The sequence below is a fragment of the Martes martes genome (assembly GCF_963455335.1).
Source record: "Martes martes genome assembly, chromosome: 8".
NCBI lineage: Eukaryota > Metazoa > Chordata > Mammalia > Carnivora > Mustelidae > Martes > Martes martes.
In genome coordinates, this window is record NC_137895.1 from 62,708,549 (window position 1) to 62,728,127 (window position 19,579).

At 38.0% G+C, this 19,579-nt stretch overlaps 1 protein-coding gene across 1 annotated transcript in view; it reads left to right on the forward strand.

Moving 5' to 3' along the window:
* Positions 1-18,310, forward strand: part of PDE3A (phosphodiesterase 3A) — a gene marked incomplete at its 5' end in the record, with an annotated part of 316,673 nt that extends 298,363 nt beyond the window's left edge. The window contains 6 exons of the mRNA XM_080811034.1: positions 3,071-3,184; positions 3,324-3,523; positions 5,177-5,380; positions 6,047-6,202; positions 8,329-8,584; positions 16,386-18,310. Coding sequence (XP_080667160.1) covers positions 3,071-3,184; positions 3,324-3,523; positions 5,177-5,380; positions 6,047-6,202; positions 8,329-8,584; positions 16,386-16,627 — 1,172 coding nt within the window. The 3' untranslated portion in view covers positions 16,628-18,310. The remainder of the gene's footprint in view (positions 1-3,070; positions 3,185-3,323; positions 3,524-5,176; positions 5,381-6,046; positions 6,203-8,328; positions 8,585-16,385) is intronic.
* Between the last annotated feature and the right edge of the window lie 1,269 nt (positions 18,311-19,579).

Below are 19,579 nucleotides of genomic sequence, written 5' to 3' on the forward strand. Positions count from 1 at the left end.
TCATTCTTGTTATTGAAGCTGGAGAAGTGGGTAGAATGGCGGCAGTGAGAATAATCTTGGTCAGTCTGTGTGTAGTTCAGTTCAGTTAAGCTGTGTGCCACATGCCCACCAGTGTGAAAGCTTGATACTGAGGGGGTGTGGGACAAGCTGGAAAGGCACAACTATGACAGTACTTGCTATAATCCAAAGGGAAAAAAATATTTAAATTGTCACTTCTCTTCTTTAACACTTTCCTAAAGAAGCATAGAAATAATTTTCAATTGAAAGTCTATAGGGGGCGCCTGGGTGGCTCAGTGGGTTAAGCAGCTGCCTTCAGCCTGGGTCTTGATCTCAGGGTCCTGGGATGGAGTCCCGCATCGCATCCAGCTCTCAGCTCAGCAGGGAGCCTGCTTCCCTCTCCCTCTTTCTCTGCCTGCCTCTCTGCCTACTTGTGCTCTCTGTCAAACAAATAAAATCTTAAAAAAAAAAAAAAAAAAGAAAGTCTATAGGTCTAAAAATCTATACATTTTACATTTAACTCCCACCCTCCAAGCCAGCTCACTTCAATTCTGTGCTTGAGGGATAGGGAGAAAGTTGAGAAAACAAGTGTATCAAGACAGAGGAGGGAGCTGGACAGGCTATGGGAATGACACAGGGCATGAATGAGTGATGGTAATTACTTGCGCACAGTAATTTTCCCAGCTTGCTGCAAAGAAGGAGGAAAGACCTCAACTCAGAAGCTCTCTCCGAGCCTATCCCCTAATGGTGGCAGTGGGGGCATTTTCTTCCTCTAGCAGGTCATCTCTGCCTTCTCCCTCCCCCAGGGGTTTTAGCATATCTTTTATTTTAGCTCTTCAGTTCTTAACAAATCCAGCATTGATCTTGGAAGAAAACGAGTGATCTGTGCTAACTCACTGTCTTCTTCCAACAACAATTATTATTATTATTTTTTAAGATTTTATTTATTTGAGAGAGAGCAGTCACATGCTTGAGCATGAAAGGGAGAGAGCAGCAGAGGGGAGAGGGAGAAGCAGGCTTCCTGCTGAGCAGAGAGCCCTGCACAGAGCTGGACCCCAGGACCCCTGGGATCATGACCTGAGCCCAAGGCAGATGGTTAACCAACTGAGTCACCCAGGCTACCCAGCAGTCATGTATTTTATGTGAATTATATTTACATTAATTGCAAGCTTACTCTGTCAGGAATTTAAAAATACGTTTTCTTCTGTAATTCTCACAATTGTACTGTGAAAGAAGGCACTATTATTTAATATGCCTTTATTTTTAAGATTACGAGATGAGTTGTGAGCAGCTCACTTGAGTTCACACGAGTAATAGATCTTAGAACAGAGACAAATTCAGATCTGTCCTAAATTCAGACACTTAGCATGACGAGTTTGGTAATGGCACAGGTATGGATCTAAAATGTTTGGTCTTAGATGACTTGAGGTAGTCTATACACGGAGATACAGACTCCAATTTCAGTGAAATTGTTCTTTGGATGACTAGGTAATATCAGTATTCTCCTCTGGCAATGACAGAGGGCATGGGGTTTGCCATTTCCTCCTTTGGAGCCTTGGATGTCTGTTATAAACACATCCTCTCAAGTCCTTACAAGGCCCCTCTGCTGAAATGCTGGGCGTTTACATAAAATTTAGCTACATGTCATCACTTAAAGATTGACTCTTAAGAGTTCCTGGAAATGTAGGGAAATAAGCACCATCTACCTACATTCCCCCTGTATGCCATCAACACCAAAAATGTTAGTTTTTTCTGGGGCACCTGGGTGGCTCAGTTAAGTGTCTGTCTTCTCAGGTCATGATCCTGGGGTCCTGGGATCAAGTCCTGTCCCAGGTTCCCTGCTCAGCAAGGAATCTGCTTTTCCCTCTCCCTCCGCCCCTCCCCCAACTTGGGCTCCTGAGAGGGCTGTCTTTCTCTCTCTTTCTCAAATAAATAAATAAAATCTTTAAAAGAAAAAGAAGGGAAAGAAAAAAAAAAGAAAAAAAAAGAAAATGTTCATTTTTTTCTTTCTTCCCTGACCAGGGACCAGATGTTTTCCCCAATTGCCATTATCATTCTTACTGTTCTCTTCTGTTTTCTCTTTTATCTGTTGAGTATTATTCAGAGATGTGATCTACTATATTGGATGAGACTGTATTATGGTTGGTCATTAGAAATAGAGTATGTAAAGTTAGCATGCTTAGGATAATGTATAGCAATCAGTGAAATGCTATGAAGGGCCAGTAAACAAGAGAAGAAATTGGAAGAATTGCACCAGAAAAAGGTGAGCCGAGAGCACACCATGCCTTTGGTCTTGGTTCAGTAGATGTTGAACTGCATGTATAGAATATATCCACTTCCCATGATAATGACCTCTAACTAGAGGATTTGGCTTTCTCGTAGATTTTGCTCTTCTAAATGACTCAACTCCCTACACTAATGTACAAAAAAGTTTTTATTTTTCTCTTCAGGTATTTCCTAGAGCTGTGTTCCCAAATTAGAATTTTTAGATCAAAGAACATCATTGATTGTGGTTTTCAGTTTTGCTTTGTGAATTTAACCTATATTCAGAAGATATATTGTTAATTTTTACCAGTATTTTAAGTTTGATGCAAAAGAATCCTACTTTGTTTTATTCACAGATTATATTTGTATGCTATTTATCAGAGATGAATATTAGGTGGTACAGACCATTGGTCTGACCTAATTGAAGTATGTCATGCGTCTTTCTGGTCCTCTGCATAATCTTATACAGGAGCATGGAGATGAGTATGAGGGTAAACATTGCAGTGATTGCACGTAGTGAGCTTTCTATAGAGGTTAGGTTTCTTCTGGACATGGATTTTTCCACTTCAGACATCTGCATGCATAATCAATGTTACGTGTGCTTTTTTTTTTTTTTTTTTCCCTTGTTGCTATGGATATTATGGAGTCTTGGGAGAGTAATCGAAGAGTATTTGTTCTAGAACATTTGGCTACCTTTCACTGGGGTATTCAAATGTTAAGACTAAACTGTTTATCCAGTAGGTGGCGCTCTTAGTCCTTGGACCCCAAAGTTCACCAATGAATGACTGTTCCTTTGCACTGGTTACAGATCATAACAGAATCCATGCCACTGATGTGTTACATGCTGTGTGGTATCTTACTACCCAGCCAATTCCAGGCCACTCCACTGTAATTAATGATCCCGGGTCAGCAAGTGATTCAGGTGTGTATTAAGTGCATCTGTGCTCCCTTGTTGGGGGTGTGGGTGGGGAGACGCTTTTCCTTAAAAAAGGAAGTCAAGACAGATAGTACCAGTTTAATACTTTTAAAAATTTTCTATTACTTTCATTTTCTCTTCTCAGATTCTGACAGTGGATTTACACATGGACATATGGGATATGTCTTCTCAAAAATGTATAATGTGCCTGATGATAAATACGGATGTCTGTCTGGGAATATCCCTGCCTTAGAGTTAATGGCATTGTATGTGGCCGCAGCCATGCATGATTATGATCACCCAGGAAGGACTAACGCTTTCCTGGTTGCAACTAGCGCTCCTCAGGTAAATCTTTCCATTTTGATGTGAAGAAATAATTTGATTGAGAGATTTTTCCAAAGGAAATTAATTTTATAAGTTTGACTTATAATAGGGAACAGATGAATATGAGCCCAACTATATTTAGCCCTAGGATAGAATTTGTGGAGACCAAGCTAATTTTGAAAAGATATCATATTTGTTCCAAGATATTAATGGCAGGCATGCAACTTTATTACCCATGGGAATCCCATCTCAGTTTTCTTCTAAAGAAGAAAAACTAGTTAAATCCATATTAATGAACCTTCTCAACAAAGAAAATCCAACCTATACAAAAGTCCCTTTTTGAAAAGATTGGAGAACCAGATCTTTCTTGGACTTTTAATTATGTGAGTCGTCTTTGTATATAAAACCCATTCCCTTGAAATACATTTATTATAAAAACTGTGATACGACATTTGGTTAGTAGGATTTAAACATCAACTTATTTCATTCATTTGAGGGAATTTTTTTTTTTTAACCTGAGCATAGTATTCCAAAAACAATAACTTTAAAGAAGTCCATTTTCATATATACTTAAATTTAGGTCAAAAATTAATCACTGAATATCTCGGCATCTCCATCTATGTAATTAAACCCAGTAAGTTTCTCTTTGATTTAATTAGCTATGTCTACGTTACTACGTATTCTGAGATCCTGTTTTTCTTTCTAGAGGGTCTAGAAGCCAATCTGGTCTCATATTATTTTTTTTCTTGTTTGCTTTTTGTCTTTACCAAACTCCCATCCATTTCCACCTGTCTTACAGACTAGACTAGAATTTTCCTCTAATCTATATACAATAAAAGTATCCTGAATTTTTTCCCCGACTACCTACTTTAACTTATTTCAGCATGTCCTTCATACTCCAGAATTACTTTTACTAAAGGTGGGCAAATCTTTTTGCCAACACCGTTTAGCATTCATATTTTCCTACACATGTAGGCATTTTTACTTAGTACAATTGAAATTTTCATGTGCTTTGTTTTTCCTTTTTATCCTTATGCCTTCTTTTTTCCTGTATTTTCTGTCTACCACACTAGTGTTCAAGGAGTGTTTAGGTAACTTCTTTTGTAGTGTCCCTCAGCATTATTAGAGAATTCCTGCAAATAGATATTTATTGTACACCTTTAGTTCCTAGTTGGAGGGTGATATCTTCTATGGCTGATTGTGGGATGAGAATTTTTAAATTATGAGCCTCTCAGGAAGTCCATTCCTATTTATTAGTTATACATGCTTAAGGAAAGGTAATTCTTATTCTAGATGCAGAAATTAACTGAGTCACCTCAGAGGGATTTTAATATATTTGGATTTTTTTAATAGTTAAATTTCTGTGCAAACAAATCTGATAAAAGCTAACTCTAAGCCCCTCATTTGCAAGAATTTGGAATAAAGTTTCAAGGAAATGAAGTTCACCTTACAAAGAAAGGAAATTTTAACGAAGAAAAGTAATCAACAGCCAGTGTAATTACATTGTGGAATTCTTAATAACCAACAGTCACAAGATTACATTTCTATGTCCTGTGAAAAAAGAGGATCCTGAAAGCTTTGCCTGTTCTTATGTATTTTTATGATTTGGGGTTTTTTTGTTTTTTGTTTTTAATTTCAAAGTGGAGCCATTCTGTGTTTGCCCTCTTTACCTAGGCGGTGCTCTATAACGATCGTTCCGTTTTGGAGAATCATCACGCGGCTGCTGCATGGAATCTTTTCATGTCCCGGCCAGAGTACAACTTCTTAGTTAACCTTGACCATGTGGAATTTAAGCATTTTCGTTTTCTTGTCATTGAAGCAATTCTGGCCACTGACCTGAAGAAACACTTTGATTTTGTAGCCAAATTTAATGCCAAGGTAACTAGATTTGTACCAGTCTTCATTTTATGACCATATTGAAAGATGTCATGGAATCAAAGTGTGGAACAAAACTTACTGCTCTCACCTCTTGTATGTCAACTGTGAAAATGAAATGCAATAAAATGTTTAACCAGAAGCAGATATACAGGGATTGGTCCCAGTCTAGAAATCTGAGACTTTGAGGTGCTACCTATATATTATACTTTGTGCTGCAATTCTCTCTGTCATTGGGTTTTTTGTTTGATTTTATTTGCTCTCATCTCTGTGGTATACTAACATAAATTGTCTGGAAGTAGAAAAGGTCAAAAACCTGAAACAAAATTTCATACATCAAACACAAATACCCAGATCTTAACTTAAGAAAATTTCTTATCATTTGTAGCTGTATTTATTTACTAGTCATTGGTAATAAATGCTAATTTTAAATAGCATTTATTTTCGGTTCCATAATTAATAATTACTTGATGCATCACTTAAAATTTTATTTTTCTGATGAGTTGTTTTACTATTATGAAGGCAGTAGCATTTTAAATAGCTAAGAAGTTCCTCCTTTCTTGGTATTCTGATCTCTACATGTTAATATAATAAATATTGTATTGTTTATTCTGTCCAACTTTTTCTTTCATTGAGGCAAACCACATTTTACCTTTGCACCTCAAACAGGTGAATGATGATGTTGGAATAGATTGGACCAATGAAAATGATCGCCTCCTTGTTTGCCAAATGTGTATAAAGTTGGCTGATATCAATGGGCCAGCTAAATGCAAAGAGCTCCATCTTCAGTGGACAGAGGGTATTGTCAATGAATTTTATGAACAGGTAACCAACTTAACTGTTTATCTTAATTTATAGTAGGCTGCTCATGAATTCACAAAAACTTGCAAAAGCTGTGAAAGTGTTATCAGTCTCTTTTATATTCATACTAACATCAGAAAACTAAAAACTCTAAGATAAAGTTATTTGCAAGTATTGCAGGGAGTGGAGGTGAGGGCGGAAGAAGATGTTGAAATAATGAAATGACCTACTGAGACATTAGGAAGATCATTGACATATTGTTTCTTTTTTAAAAATAAATTTATTACAATTGAAGCTCATTTACATTTATATGAATGAATGTACATCAGATTAAGTTCATTGACTTTTAATATTCAACAACAGCAGTGTATGAAAATTCTTTATAAATAGGCATTTTATTTGACATGATAATGTGAGAGTAAACACACTACCGAAAAATGTACCACAGAAACACTGATCAGATCATATGTGAAACTTTGTTTTGAGTACTGTGATCTATTCTCTTAAGAGGATTCCGGAGGTAGTGTAGCATGGGTGAAGGACAGGAATCAGTAGCATAAATTGACATGATGAGGGTTGCTGGAGGGGCGTTGGGTAGGGGGATGGGTTAAATGGGTGATGGGCATTAAGGAGGGCACTTGGTGTAATGAGCAACTGGGTGTTATATGCAACTGATGAATCATGAAATTCTCCCCCTGAAACTAATAATACAGTATATGTTAACTAAACTGTATTTAAATAAAAATTAAAAAAAGAAGTGAAGATCATTTCCCTGTGTGGTGGGGAAAATGGAGGTGTTAGAGTAACTGTCTTCAGATTCTTTAAAGACTGACATACAAATTTAGGATTAAGTGTATCATATGTTGCAGAGATAGAAGTAAATATCACTTAGCACAGGATTTGATTTATAAGAAACATTAGATTTCTTTCTGCATCCCTAAAAAGGGTATAAATATAACCAGTCTATAGAAGTTATAGAAGGATTGATTTCAAGACAATGTGAGTAGGAAATATGTATTATAAAGGCATCCAGAAATAAGATGAGGTGCCTTTTTAAGTAATAAATTGACTATCACTGGATGTACTTGAAGAGGGATTAGAAAGAACTTTTGTAGGTTTTATAGACAGGATTCATACATAGGTTTAAAAGTTTGTACTTTCTAGAAAATAATATATTGCCTTCTGTAGAAATGTTATTAATTCCTAATCAATCCCCAAATACTGTAATACAAAAAAAGGGGGGGGGGCGCCTGAGTGGCTTAGTCGGTTAAGTGTCTGCCTTCGGCTTAGGTCATTGTCCCAGGGTGCTGGGATTCAGTCCATGTTGGGCTCCCTGCTCAGTGGGGAGCCCACTTCTCCCTCTGCCCCTCCTCCCATGGGTTTTCTCTCTCTCTCTCTCTAATAAATAAATAAAAATCTTAAAATAAAAAATAAAAGAAAATTTAAAAATGCAAAAAAATAAAGGAAAAGAATAACCCAGTTATAATAATTCTACTACATAGACATAACCATTGTTGGTATTTCAGTATATTTCCTTTGTTAATTTTGCTAGGTGACTACTGGTTTACAGTCTGTTATTTTTTTCCAGAAAGATTTGAAGTATTTCAAAATAAAAACACTTACACAGTAGTACTATTAAACATGTTGACAAATAAGAATATCAGAAATCATGTGATCACAGAAGATAAAATTCAACCAAAAGCTGAGATAAGGTGGCATCTTTAATTGAGCAATAAATTATTCTAAGCTTTACTGGCAGCCAAGGTAAAAGGAAAAAAAGTGATAGATTATGTTTTTTTTTCCATAATTATTCCCAGCATTGCATTTTGAGTACATTTATACTCTAATAGAGCAAGAAGTGACATGTTAAGAAATACCATCTACTAAGACATTAGACCATTTCTTCTGTTGCCCCTTGATCAAGATCACAAAAGTGGTAAATGGCAACAAAACATTTCTACAGGGATCTCAGCAATTTGGGTAGAATCCTTTAGCAGTCAAGTAAAAGAGGGAGTTCACACATGAGTGTCTGGGTTCTTACATAATTGCAGATTTTAGGTGCCAAATGAATGCTGACTTTACTAGTATTTTAAACTTTCCATGTCATGTATCTTTTTGGTTGACTCTTCATGATAAATTCCTATTTCTAGGGTGATGAAGAGGCCAGCCTTGGGTTACCAATAAGCCCCTTCATGGACCGTTCTGCTCCTCAGTTGGCCAATCTTCAGGAATCCTTCATCTCTCACATCGTGGGTCCTCTGTGCAACTCCTATGATTCAGCAGGACTAATGCCAGGGAAATGGGTGGAAGATAGTGATGAGTCAGGAGATACAGATGACCCAGAAGAAGAAGAGGAGGAGGAAGCAGCAAATGAAGAGGAAACCTGTGAAAATAATGAATCTCCAAGTAAGTTTTATGAAATCTATTTCTAGTGTGTTTTTTCTAAGTTTCTTTTTTTAACATAGGTTCAGATAAGTCTTGTGCTTCTCGTGAATTACATAGTGTCCAGATATCATCTTCATCTGATTGTGTATAACCTCCCTTCCCTAATATCATAATAATAGAAATTATAGACTATGGAATCTATTATAATACCGCATTCATATAAAGATACAGCCTCTGTTGTGAAGTAAAAAGAAATTAAACAGTTGGAGCCTGTCCTTCAGAGTATCTTAATGATTTAGAGATGAGAGGAGTTTCAGATACCCTATAGAGCAACCACACACTTGTGCTGGTTTAGTGGTTTAGTGGGAGGAAGGCCATGTGAAGTGGTAAGAGGTAGCTATCACTCATTCATGTAACAAATATTTATTAAGCATCTACTTTGTGCCAGGCATTCTTCCAAGTACTGAAGATAGAGCCATGAGCAGATCAGACAAAATATAAATAAATTGTTGCCCATTTAAATGACTCTTTTAGTGGAGTAAGTAGATACTAAGCAAGACTAATCGGTAAGTCTCTGACATGTGAGGTACTGATAAATGCTAGAGCTTAAAAAAAAATGGAAGAGGGATATGAAATATTGCAGAGAAAGGTTAAAATTTTAGATAAGGTAGCCACAGATGGGCTAAATAAAAAAGAGGTTAAAAAAAAAAGACTGAAAGATTTGGGGTAATGATCCATGGACGTATAGGAAAAAGTGTGCCGAGAAGAGAGAAAAGCAAACCGTGTAAAAGTCCTGAGGTGGGCGTTGGCTGGGTGTTGAAGAAGCATGGGGAGGGCTGGGGTGGCTGAGAGGAAAGGTAGTGAGGGAGCAGCAGGAGAGAGGCGGTGGGGAGCCAGATGATGTAGGGCGTGAGGGTGGGGCTCTGTAGGGCAGTGTATGGAGTTTGGCTCTTAACTCTGAATAAGATGGGAAGCCGTCAGTGACTTTGTGCAGAAGAGTTAGCTGATTCAGCTTACGTTTTAAATGGGTTACCTCAGCTGCTATACTGAGAATACGCTTGAGTTCAGGGTAGGGCAAGGGTAGTAAGTTAAGACGCTATTGAAATTATCCAAGTGAGCAAAGACTGTGGCTTTGAATCGGACAGAGCAATAGTGTTAATGATGATGAAAAGTGTTTCCATCTGGTCTCTCATTTGGAGCCCATGTTGTAGCCAGTCTATGTGATGGCTACGTGAGTTTACCTGACTGTAAAAAGAGATTTTTTTTTTCTTCTCATCTTGAAATACTCTCTGATATTTCTTCTGTCATAGGGAGGAGACCCAAACAGCATAATTAGTAAAACCCATAACTCTTACAGTACTATTGCACAAATACTCTTCTTGTGTTTACGAAAACATAGTATGTGGTTTACATGTGCCTTCAGAAAGAATGTGCAGTCATATTTTTTCGAAGTGCTTATCCAAAATATTACCAAAGAGAGATATTCCGATCATCTGTTCCTATTTTTTAGCACAGTCTGGAAAATTCATGACTCAGTTCATCTCAGCCATCCAGTAAATACAGTCTAACCTGGGTAGTGACCCATTTGCCCTCATATAAGTACTCTGCTGTAAGCTTACAAAACAGAGATAGGGAGATCTTTATTAAGTATAAACTGATGAGGGTTTTGCAGTTTTGATTCTAGGTCAAATTTTTGCCCAAGTTCTCTGTCCTATATATTAACTTTGGTACAGAATGAGGAGAAAGTCAAAAGTTGTTTTCCTTCAATATTCTGTTATTGAAGTAATTATATTGTATTTTTCTGGTGCTTATAAAAAAGGTTTCCATTAGCAATTTGGGGCTAGTCCTGAGATTCAGAGGTTGGAACCAAGATTGGGATTCATGGCTCATTTTTTCATTTTTTCATTTAATAAACATGTATTGGTTTTCTTTTTCCCTTCCCCCCCCTTTTTTTTTTTAACTTGTTTTCATTTCAGAAACCTGTAGTTTGCTGTTTAAGGACAGGACAGGGTTTTTTGGTTTTGGTTTTGGTTTTTTTTTTTTTTTTTTTGAATGAGTGACATTAGAAAGTGTTGTCAGCTTAGCCTCTTGGAAAAGCCTTGTTCCCATGGGCACTCAATGATTGCTATTTGAACTCAAACACATCGAAAAAGCACACACATAATACAGGCATCAGGAATCGAAGAACACAGGCCAAGAGATTTTACAGGCTCAACTTGTCAACATTGGCTTTAGCAACAAAGGCGACAACCAGATATTCAATTACTTTTCCATTCTGTGGGGTTCAGTTGCCGTACTGACTTCCAGATTCTGCTCTCCAGACCGAGCACTCCAAACTCTACTGCTGTAGAATCCTAGTAATTTTAATTCTGTAATCATATTGACTGAGATGGTTAACTTGATTTAGCCTGAAACTTAGGTTTCAGAAAAAATTTAGATTAAATATGCACTGATAATTTCAGCAATTTGCAAAACTTGGAGATCTCCCAGGAAACACAGAATTAAATGTTTCAATATGGTATCCTAGGGAAAGAAGGCTTTTTCCCAACCTCATAATTAAATCTGAAAGATTCCTACAGCGAACTAAGAGGTTTCTAATGAAGTACTAAGCTGCATTTAGAATTTGAGCAATGAAAGGCTCTTTGTTCTCATTTCAAAAGGTTCCAGTGCTGAACAATTTGGCTCCCAATACAGGCATGCTTTAGACCACCTGCAGACTCTAATCTACGCAAATTTATTTGGTACAAACTTTCTTCTACGTCACCTTATTCAGTTTAATTCCAGAGAGGTTTATTGCTAACGTTTAACAGCATTAATAAGAGAACAGCTGTTCTCATGGGGGCTGCCCTGAAAGGAAAAGGAGAAAAATTGAGCTTTTGTTACCTCTTCCCTATGAATACACTGCGTGAATGTGTACAACAGTCAGATAGAGTGACCACCTTGGGCAGTAGCGTTTCTCGTATCACTGTGATTCAGATCTATCCTTCAGCCAGTGCTCACGTGTAACTCTCTTGATTCAAAGGAATAGGTTAAAAACTACATTAACATTTAAAAATTTCTCAACAGAAACTGATTTGTACCTAACTCCAATAAAAACAAAGTAGATATAAGCAAGTAGATGGCTTTGGTAGAAGAGTAATTTTATAAATGTGCTTTTAAAAATCTAATGTAGAGGTGCCTGGGTGGCTCAGTTGGTTGAGCACCTGACTCTTGATTTTAGCACAGGTCATGAATTCAGGGTCGTGGGATTGAGTCCCGATTCCCTCTCTCCTTCTGCCCCTCCTTCCCTCTCATTAATAGTTAAAAAAAAAAAAAGAATCTAATGTAGTAGTAATATATCTTACTGATTTTTATAGAAATAATTCAGATTTCTTTAAATTTAGTGTATGCGTGTGTGTGTGTGTGTGTGTGTGCGCACGCGTGTGTATGCTTATTAAGAAGCTTTCAAATGAAGAAATTGATGTCATGCTCCAGGACCCCATGACCTTCTGCTGTATTGCATGCCCTTCACTCTGCCTGGAATGCTGCCCACACCTTTTTCACCCACTGTTAAATTTAATTTTCAAAATTTACATCTCACCTCAGGCGTCCTATCCTTTGAAAAAAATCTTACCTGTTCCCTCTCAGATCAAGTCATGTGTGTTGCCGTGCTTTGATGTGTCAGAGAGAAATTGCACTGAGCACTTATTAAAAATGTCAGAAAAGACTTTATTCAAGATTATTGCAATAAGGAAGAGAGATTAAATTCAACTCCATTGAAACTAAGGCAGGAGGATATTTAAGCACTAGCGTGAGTTAGTGGAAATCCACTATAGGACCTTAGAGGGATGTTGGTCAATGTGAGCCATCTGTGTTTGCTAATTGGTACTTGCTGAAGTTGGGCAGTTCCCCTCCCACAGAGACTGGAAGTTAAGGACTCTGTTTTTTTCAATGATTTCATTTCAAAGGAATCACACCCAGGTACGTGGGAGACATGTTCTTGGATTGCAAAACTAGCTAGAAGCTGGGAGAAGATTTCTATATTACAAAAGAGCAGAGAAGGTATTTGCACTTTCAACTCTTAGAAAGTAAATGCTATAAGAAAAGGGAAGTCAGAGACCTATAATCTGGAAGAAATCAATCTAAAGTTTAGTCAAGCTGAGGGGAACATTAACATGTGTACATTGTCATAAAACACAAATACAACATGTGTGTTTCATTTTTTGTCTTCTTTGCCCTCTCCCCTATAAACTGTAAGCTCCCTTAAGGCAAGCTCTGGACTAATCAGTCTGTGTCTATAGCATCCAGAAAATTGCTTGCGAATTAATGAGTGGTCGATATAAGTTTGATTGGTGGGTTTATCTCATAAATAAAATAATGAATACAGTAAATTGTTTTTTAAATTTTTGCTTATGACTCTGCTCATATCCCTTCCCCCTGGCATTAATTCAACTTAATAATTTTGTTTTGTGTCTGCATGGTTCAAAAGTAATTCAAGAGAATTTAATTTAATGTCCTTTTATTTGATCTGTATTTTTAAATCAATCTTATCCTGTAAAATGCAAGAAATTTTTGTGGTATATTAAAATAAAGCTGCTGAAGGAATCACTAGTACTTCCATAAAAATTTTGCTGGATGGCCTCTGAGAGATCTAGTTCCTTTGGCACACCTCAGAGCAAATGGATTTTTTTTTTCCATTTGTTACTTTTTTTTTTCCTTCTATTTTTTCTTCTCCCCACCCCCCCCCCCCGATTATACATTGTGAATCATTGCTACTTTATTAAGTAAGCCCACATATCCCTGCTGACCATCCTGGTAACTTGTACTATTACCTCTTAACATAGTCTCTACTAGATCAGATATCCTTTTCATATCATTGTCATTTTTACGACTTACCAACGCTTCATCATTTACTTGCAACTGTGGAACAGAAGCTAGGGAGAACATGATTCATCTAGTAAACTCTTACTACTGAATACTTACTAATGTCTGGAGGTTTGTGAATATACACAAAAAGGGGATACAGGTTTCTGCCCATAGGGAAGTTTATAGTCTAACAGGGGATCTTAACCTACTTTCTAAATTCTTGGCCTAAGTCTACAATGGTCACTCAGATGAAGGTACTAAGAGTTACATTGTGGCTGTGAACAGACCCTCTTCAAAGCTCAAGATGAGCTGCCAACTTTACCTCTGCCCTGAAAGGTCTCCCAGACATTTCATGTTCAGCATCCCCCTCAAATCTCAAGATTTGCCTTTCTCACTATATCTTAATACTACTCAATGGCTCAGGCCAGACAGCTCAGGGTTGTTTTTTTGGTTTTGTTTTGGTTTGATTTGGTTTTTCTTAGTTTCAGAGGTAGAATTTAGTGATCCATCACTGGAATATAAAACCTAGTGCTCGTTACATCACATGCCGTCTTTATTGCCAGCGCCCAGTTACACCATTGCCCCACTGACCTCTCCAGCAACCCTCAGTTTGTTTCCTAGAGTTCAGCATCTTTTACGGTTTGTCTTTCTCTCAATCTTCATCTTATTTTTTCCCTCCCTTCCCCTGTCTTCATCTGTTTTGTTTCCTAAATTCCACATAAGAGTGAGATCATATAATATTTGTCTTTTGCTGACTGACTTACTCTGCTTAGTGTAATACCCTCTAGTTCTATCCACATCATTGCACATGTTAGGACTTTATTCCTTTTGATGGCTGAGTGATAGTTCATTGTACATATACACCACATCTTTATCCATTCATCTGTCACTGGACATTCAGGCTCTTTCCATATTTTGGCTATTGTGGACATTGCTACTATAAACACTGGGGTGCATGTGCCCCTTCATATCACAATGTTTGTATCCTTTGGGTAAATACCACTTGCTGGGTCATAGGTAGCTCTGTTTTTTAACTTGATTCATCCCTCTTCTTTTTTCTCTACATCTAATCAGTTGCCAAAGTCCTGTTGATGAAACCTCACAAATATATCTCACACTTACCGACTTCTCTTCATTTCCATTACCTTCACTCTATCCCCAGCCAACATCATCTTGTATTCTCCCATCTGAGTCCTTGTTCTCTCTTTGTGCCACCTTTAAAAGATCTTGTAAGTCTCAGTGTGATTGCACTTGATTTTCCACTTTCTACCCACTAGAGTAAAAACTCCATGCTGGCAAGCATTATGTCTATCAGTGAACAGCCAGAATCTGGCCTACTTGGTACATATTAGGTGCTTAATAAGTAGATAAGGAAGTGGAAGACTAAACAGTGAATTATGGTATCAATTCAAATTCCTTAAATATCTTATGTTGAAATTGATTTTACTATCTTCTGTTGAAATTGATTTTACTATCTTCTGTTGAAATTGATTTTACTACACTTCCCCAACCAAGAGATGTGATTTGTAAAAACTGGCTTCAGTACTTCTTTGTTGAAAACATGAAATGTTTGGGTCACCAAGATAATGTAATTTGTTTACTTATTAAATACATATTTGCTGAGCCTGCTTCTGTTTGAGGTATTTATGGGTCTTTACAAGGCTTCCTAAAAGAAGCTGTAATCTAATAGAGGGGTAATGCCTAGAATATAAGAGAACAAGATAAATGTCCTAAAGGATGCACATTATTGAGGACGATGTTTTTGTTACAAGTGACAAGACTCCAATCAAGTGAGCATATGCAAAAGGGAAAATGATTGGTTTAGGTAAACCTGATGTTGTCTAGTATCCACGCTTACTTGCACCTGCCCTTGTTTCGGAGTCTCCTGCCTGACAGCCTGATCTTCATCCTTGCTTTCTTCATGAGACTGGACTATAGCCAGCTCTGTGTTCCCTTCATTCCAAATAAACAGAGGAGAAAAGATCCCCGGTCCCCAGTCCCTGACTCATTCTCATTCTGTGCCATTGGAAAAAAATCCTAGGGAAGGACTCTGACCTGATTTGGGTCACGTGTGTACCCTTTGACCCATCACTGAGACATAGCTGTTTTGTCAGAAGTTTGGGGGGTGGGGAGTAGAATTTGAAAACCTTTTCTAGAACTACATAATTAACAAAGGGATGAGAGTTTCCACTCAATGACTTTGGTGATCAGAAAAAAGAGGTAATGATAATGAGAAAGGGGAAAAAAAAAAGGAAAGCAATCTGTATTCTGAGAAGCATATATGGAATAAAATGAGAGTTGAGAAGAGAGGGAGAGGGAGAGATTGTTTCTTAGAGGAGGAATTTGGTGAAATCTGATTGAGTCTTAAAATAATAAATGGGTGTGAACTTTCAGTGATTGAGAAGAGCATTTGAGAAAGAGGGCAGTACCAGCTTGAAAGCAGAAGATTTCACTGTACGTATAGGAGAGAGAACAGTGAAGTAGAGACAGAAGCCAGGCTATAGAAGAAGGAAGACTGCAAACGTGGGCTCGTGCCACCTTGTGGGAGAACTTTGAGAGGAGTTTGACATGAATTTTTTAGTCCCCATGAAGCAGAACAATAACACTGAAACCAGCTTTAAAGAAACCAGTCTTGTAGACTTGTGCGAGTTGAATTAGTCGACAAAGTAAAGGAAGACATAACAAGAAGTTCTTCCAGTAGTCTAAGGTGAACAGTCTTGAGGATGTGACTGGAGAATAATGCCAAGATGCAAGCAAAACTGTGTTGGGCATTACTGAATATTAAAATGCTGTTCACGGTGTGTTTCGATGATTTTTGACCAATTGTTGCCATCTTCCTCTTCTTTCCCCACTCTCACCAGCAACGTTCCTGTGATAAACAAATCCAGGGACATATATCCATTTGGTACTTAGCTCCTATTAATAATGTGAAAAGAGATAACTGAGCACACAAATAAGTGATTTGGTGTTTTCTCAGGAAAGAAAACTTTCAAAAGGAGGAAGATCTACTGCCAAATAACTCAGCACCTCCTGCAGAACCACAAGATGTGGAAGAGAGTCATTGAAGAGGAGCAGCGGTTGGCGGGCATAGAGAACCCGTCCCTGGACCCGTCCCCCCAGCCGCCTCCCTCAGAACAGATCCAGGCCATCAGGGAAGAAGAGGAAGAGAAAGGCAAGCCCAGAGGAGAGGAGATCCCGGCCCCGGAGCAAAACCAGTGACAGTGGATACAAAGAGCTGTGTTTCCTAGCAGAGTGACTTGTCACAGACTCTTTTCAAGCCAGCACAACACTTAGACACAACACTGTAGAAATACGAGAGGATGGGCAAACAGCTATTGCATTTTGGGATTCTTCGCATTTTATGGGTTTATTTTTACAGTGAGGTACATTGTTAAAAACTCTTGCTCAGAGAAGCTTTCACATTTGCAACACCAGCTTCTAAGGATTTTTTTTAAGGAAGACATATATATGTGTGTGTGTATATAAGCTCGCACGTAGATACATGTAAAACATATTCACACACATACACGCACATGCACATGCACACTGAAAGCCAGGCTTCCTGGTGCCACCATTTAGTAACATTCATGTTAAGATATATAGTGCTCACTGTGATATAATAAGTTATAAAGGACAAAAATAAAGGAAAACAAATCACAAAGGAAATGGTGCGGCTTAGCAGGGAAACAGTGCAGGGAATGTCAGTTCCCAACTAAGGAGCTTTGGCTCTTAGTAATGACGGATGAAAGTTCCAGAGCATTATTTGAGTTCTTACACATCCTGCCAACATCGTGTGTGTGTGTGTGTGTGTGTGTGTGTGTGTGTGAGAGAGAGAGAGAGAGAGAGAGAGAGGAGTGAAAGGGTACCTGTGTGTGTGTATGTGTGTATGTACCAGAGATTCTTTTGGTTTTAGTAGCTCGTAGAGTAGCTGCAGCAAATGACTCTGCGCATCTGAACAAAGAGAAGGTGGTTCACTCTGGAGTGTCTTTGAGAGGCGGCTGTGCCAAATGCCTTCCTCCATGTAGCTCCAGTATAGACCCCTCCCCAGAGGGAGGGTAGTCACAGGCTGGTGAGTGGGCCACGTGACTGGTACTACTGCCCAGGCACCTCTTGGAGGCACTCCATCGCCAGCCTTAAACCTGGAAGACAGGCATTTTCCAATCTCCTTGCCTAATGAATGTATAGGAGCTGTTTGTGAGTAGGTCACTCACGGAAGATCGAATCACCTTTGTAAGGGGATGGCATTCTTTATACGTAAACACTTAAGAAGGAGCTGGGGACAGATCTTTTCATGAGGTTAGCATTCTAAACATTGCCAGAGAAGACCTAGGGAATTGCTCTAATACAATCGATCTCCCAGGGTCTTAATGTGCTGCAAAATGTGTGGTAGAAAAGGAAGAAAGAAAAGCAAGAAGAACCTACTATGGGAGGATATATAGTGAGAGGCGAAGGGGGGAAATTTCAACCCGGGGTTTGGTGTGTGTGCACAGAATGAGAGACCGATTCTTGGCAATTGTTGAAGATTGGCTTTGGGTGGCCAAGTTTCCACTGAGGGCCTGTTGTGGTGGTCCATGTGTGGGATGGGGTGGCTTCGCTCTGCAGTCTGGCCCCTTGTCATGTTCCTTTGGGCAGGGAAGATTATGGAAGGATTTGGGGGGACTGGGCCTATTATTGGAAGTCTTTTTTTTTTTTATTTGTTTATCTACACTTGTTTATGCTGTGAGCCAAACCTCTATTTAAAAAGTTGATACTCACTTTCAATATTTTATTTCATATTATTATATTTGTCATGAATAGTTATCTTGATGTAAATATAAAGATTTGTTTCTGTAGATAGTAAACTCTTTTTTTAAAAAAAAAAGGAAAAGGGAAACGTTTTTATAAAGTTATATTTTAATCACCATTTGTATACATTGTATCTATCTCCAAGCCCAGTAAGAGAGCGATGATTCATTTGCACGGAGGTCTATGGACAGCCACTTACCTGCCTATCCTAATTTAAATGATAACCTGATACAGTTATTTTATGCCAATTAAATGAGGATGCCACAAAAAAGTGTTTTTTTCACTAGGAACTTTTACTATCTTTTAGGTAACTTTTGGGTCCATGTCTCCCAAAGGGACGGACTTTCTTAACCAATACCGAATTTCTATGATTGGTGTCCATTTCTTGTCAACACTTTTTGATCATAACTCCTTCAATACTATGTATGGAACTGCTCACCAATGAAATGATCTTAGTTTCTAAGTAGACCTTGATGGTGATTTCTAACTTTTATTTCCTCTGACATAATAGAAAAGAGTGTTTACATTTTAAAGATTCATTTGTTTCTCATAAATGAATATTCTTCCCTCCCAAAGCAATGATTGTACATTAACCGTGGCATTTTCCAAACAAGGCAAAGATAATTCAATCAAAACCAAACACTGTTTCAAGGCAAATTTCCCATTAAGTAAGAAAATATGGAAAGACTCAAGTAGATTACAGACTCTACTTAAATAATGAGAATAATTTCCTGTTTTTTGACTTAACACTTGAGCTCTTCATTATTCAGGATGTACTGAGTTGTTTTCCATTTTCTTAGTGTTTCAACTACATGTCTCATGTTTGCAAAAATTACTGTGAGTCAGATGCATTTATTTCCCCAGTTACTTTAACTGTTCTCCTGCCCTTACCAATAAGAGAGGAGGAAAAAAAATTATGCTCATATACCTCTTGCATTTAATTCCTTAACAAAACGAATCTTTTCCCTTTCTCCTAATGGCATACATATCTAAAACCCTCATTAAGTCAAGGAAAAATGGGAGTGTGGAGCAAGTGGGATGACAGCCTAACAGTTAAGAGTCTGGAAGCCTACGAGGGTAGCTTGGTCAAAGCTGGAAGGCCTCAAGTAGGGGCCAGCCTGGCTGTCAGAGTAGAGGTCTTAGCAAACTACCTAGTTTCGTTTATTTTGTTTTAAAGTACATGAAGTACTGGTGGCCAAAGCACTTAGAGCCTCTTCATTCCAGAATTATGTTCATCAGTCCAGGCAGATTGACCATTTTTTCCTCAAAAATAAATTGCCAGTCTATTAAAACTAAAAGCCCATCGAAATGATGGAATGAAGATTAAGTATGAGGCTTTCATACACATTCATTACATCCCAAAGGAAGCCTAGGGGCATAAAAAGA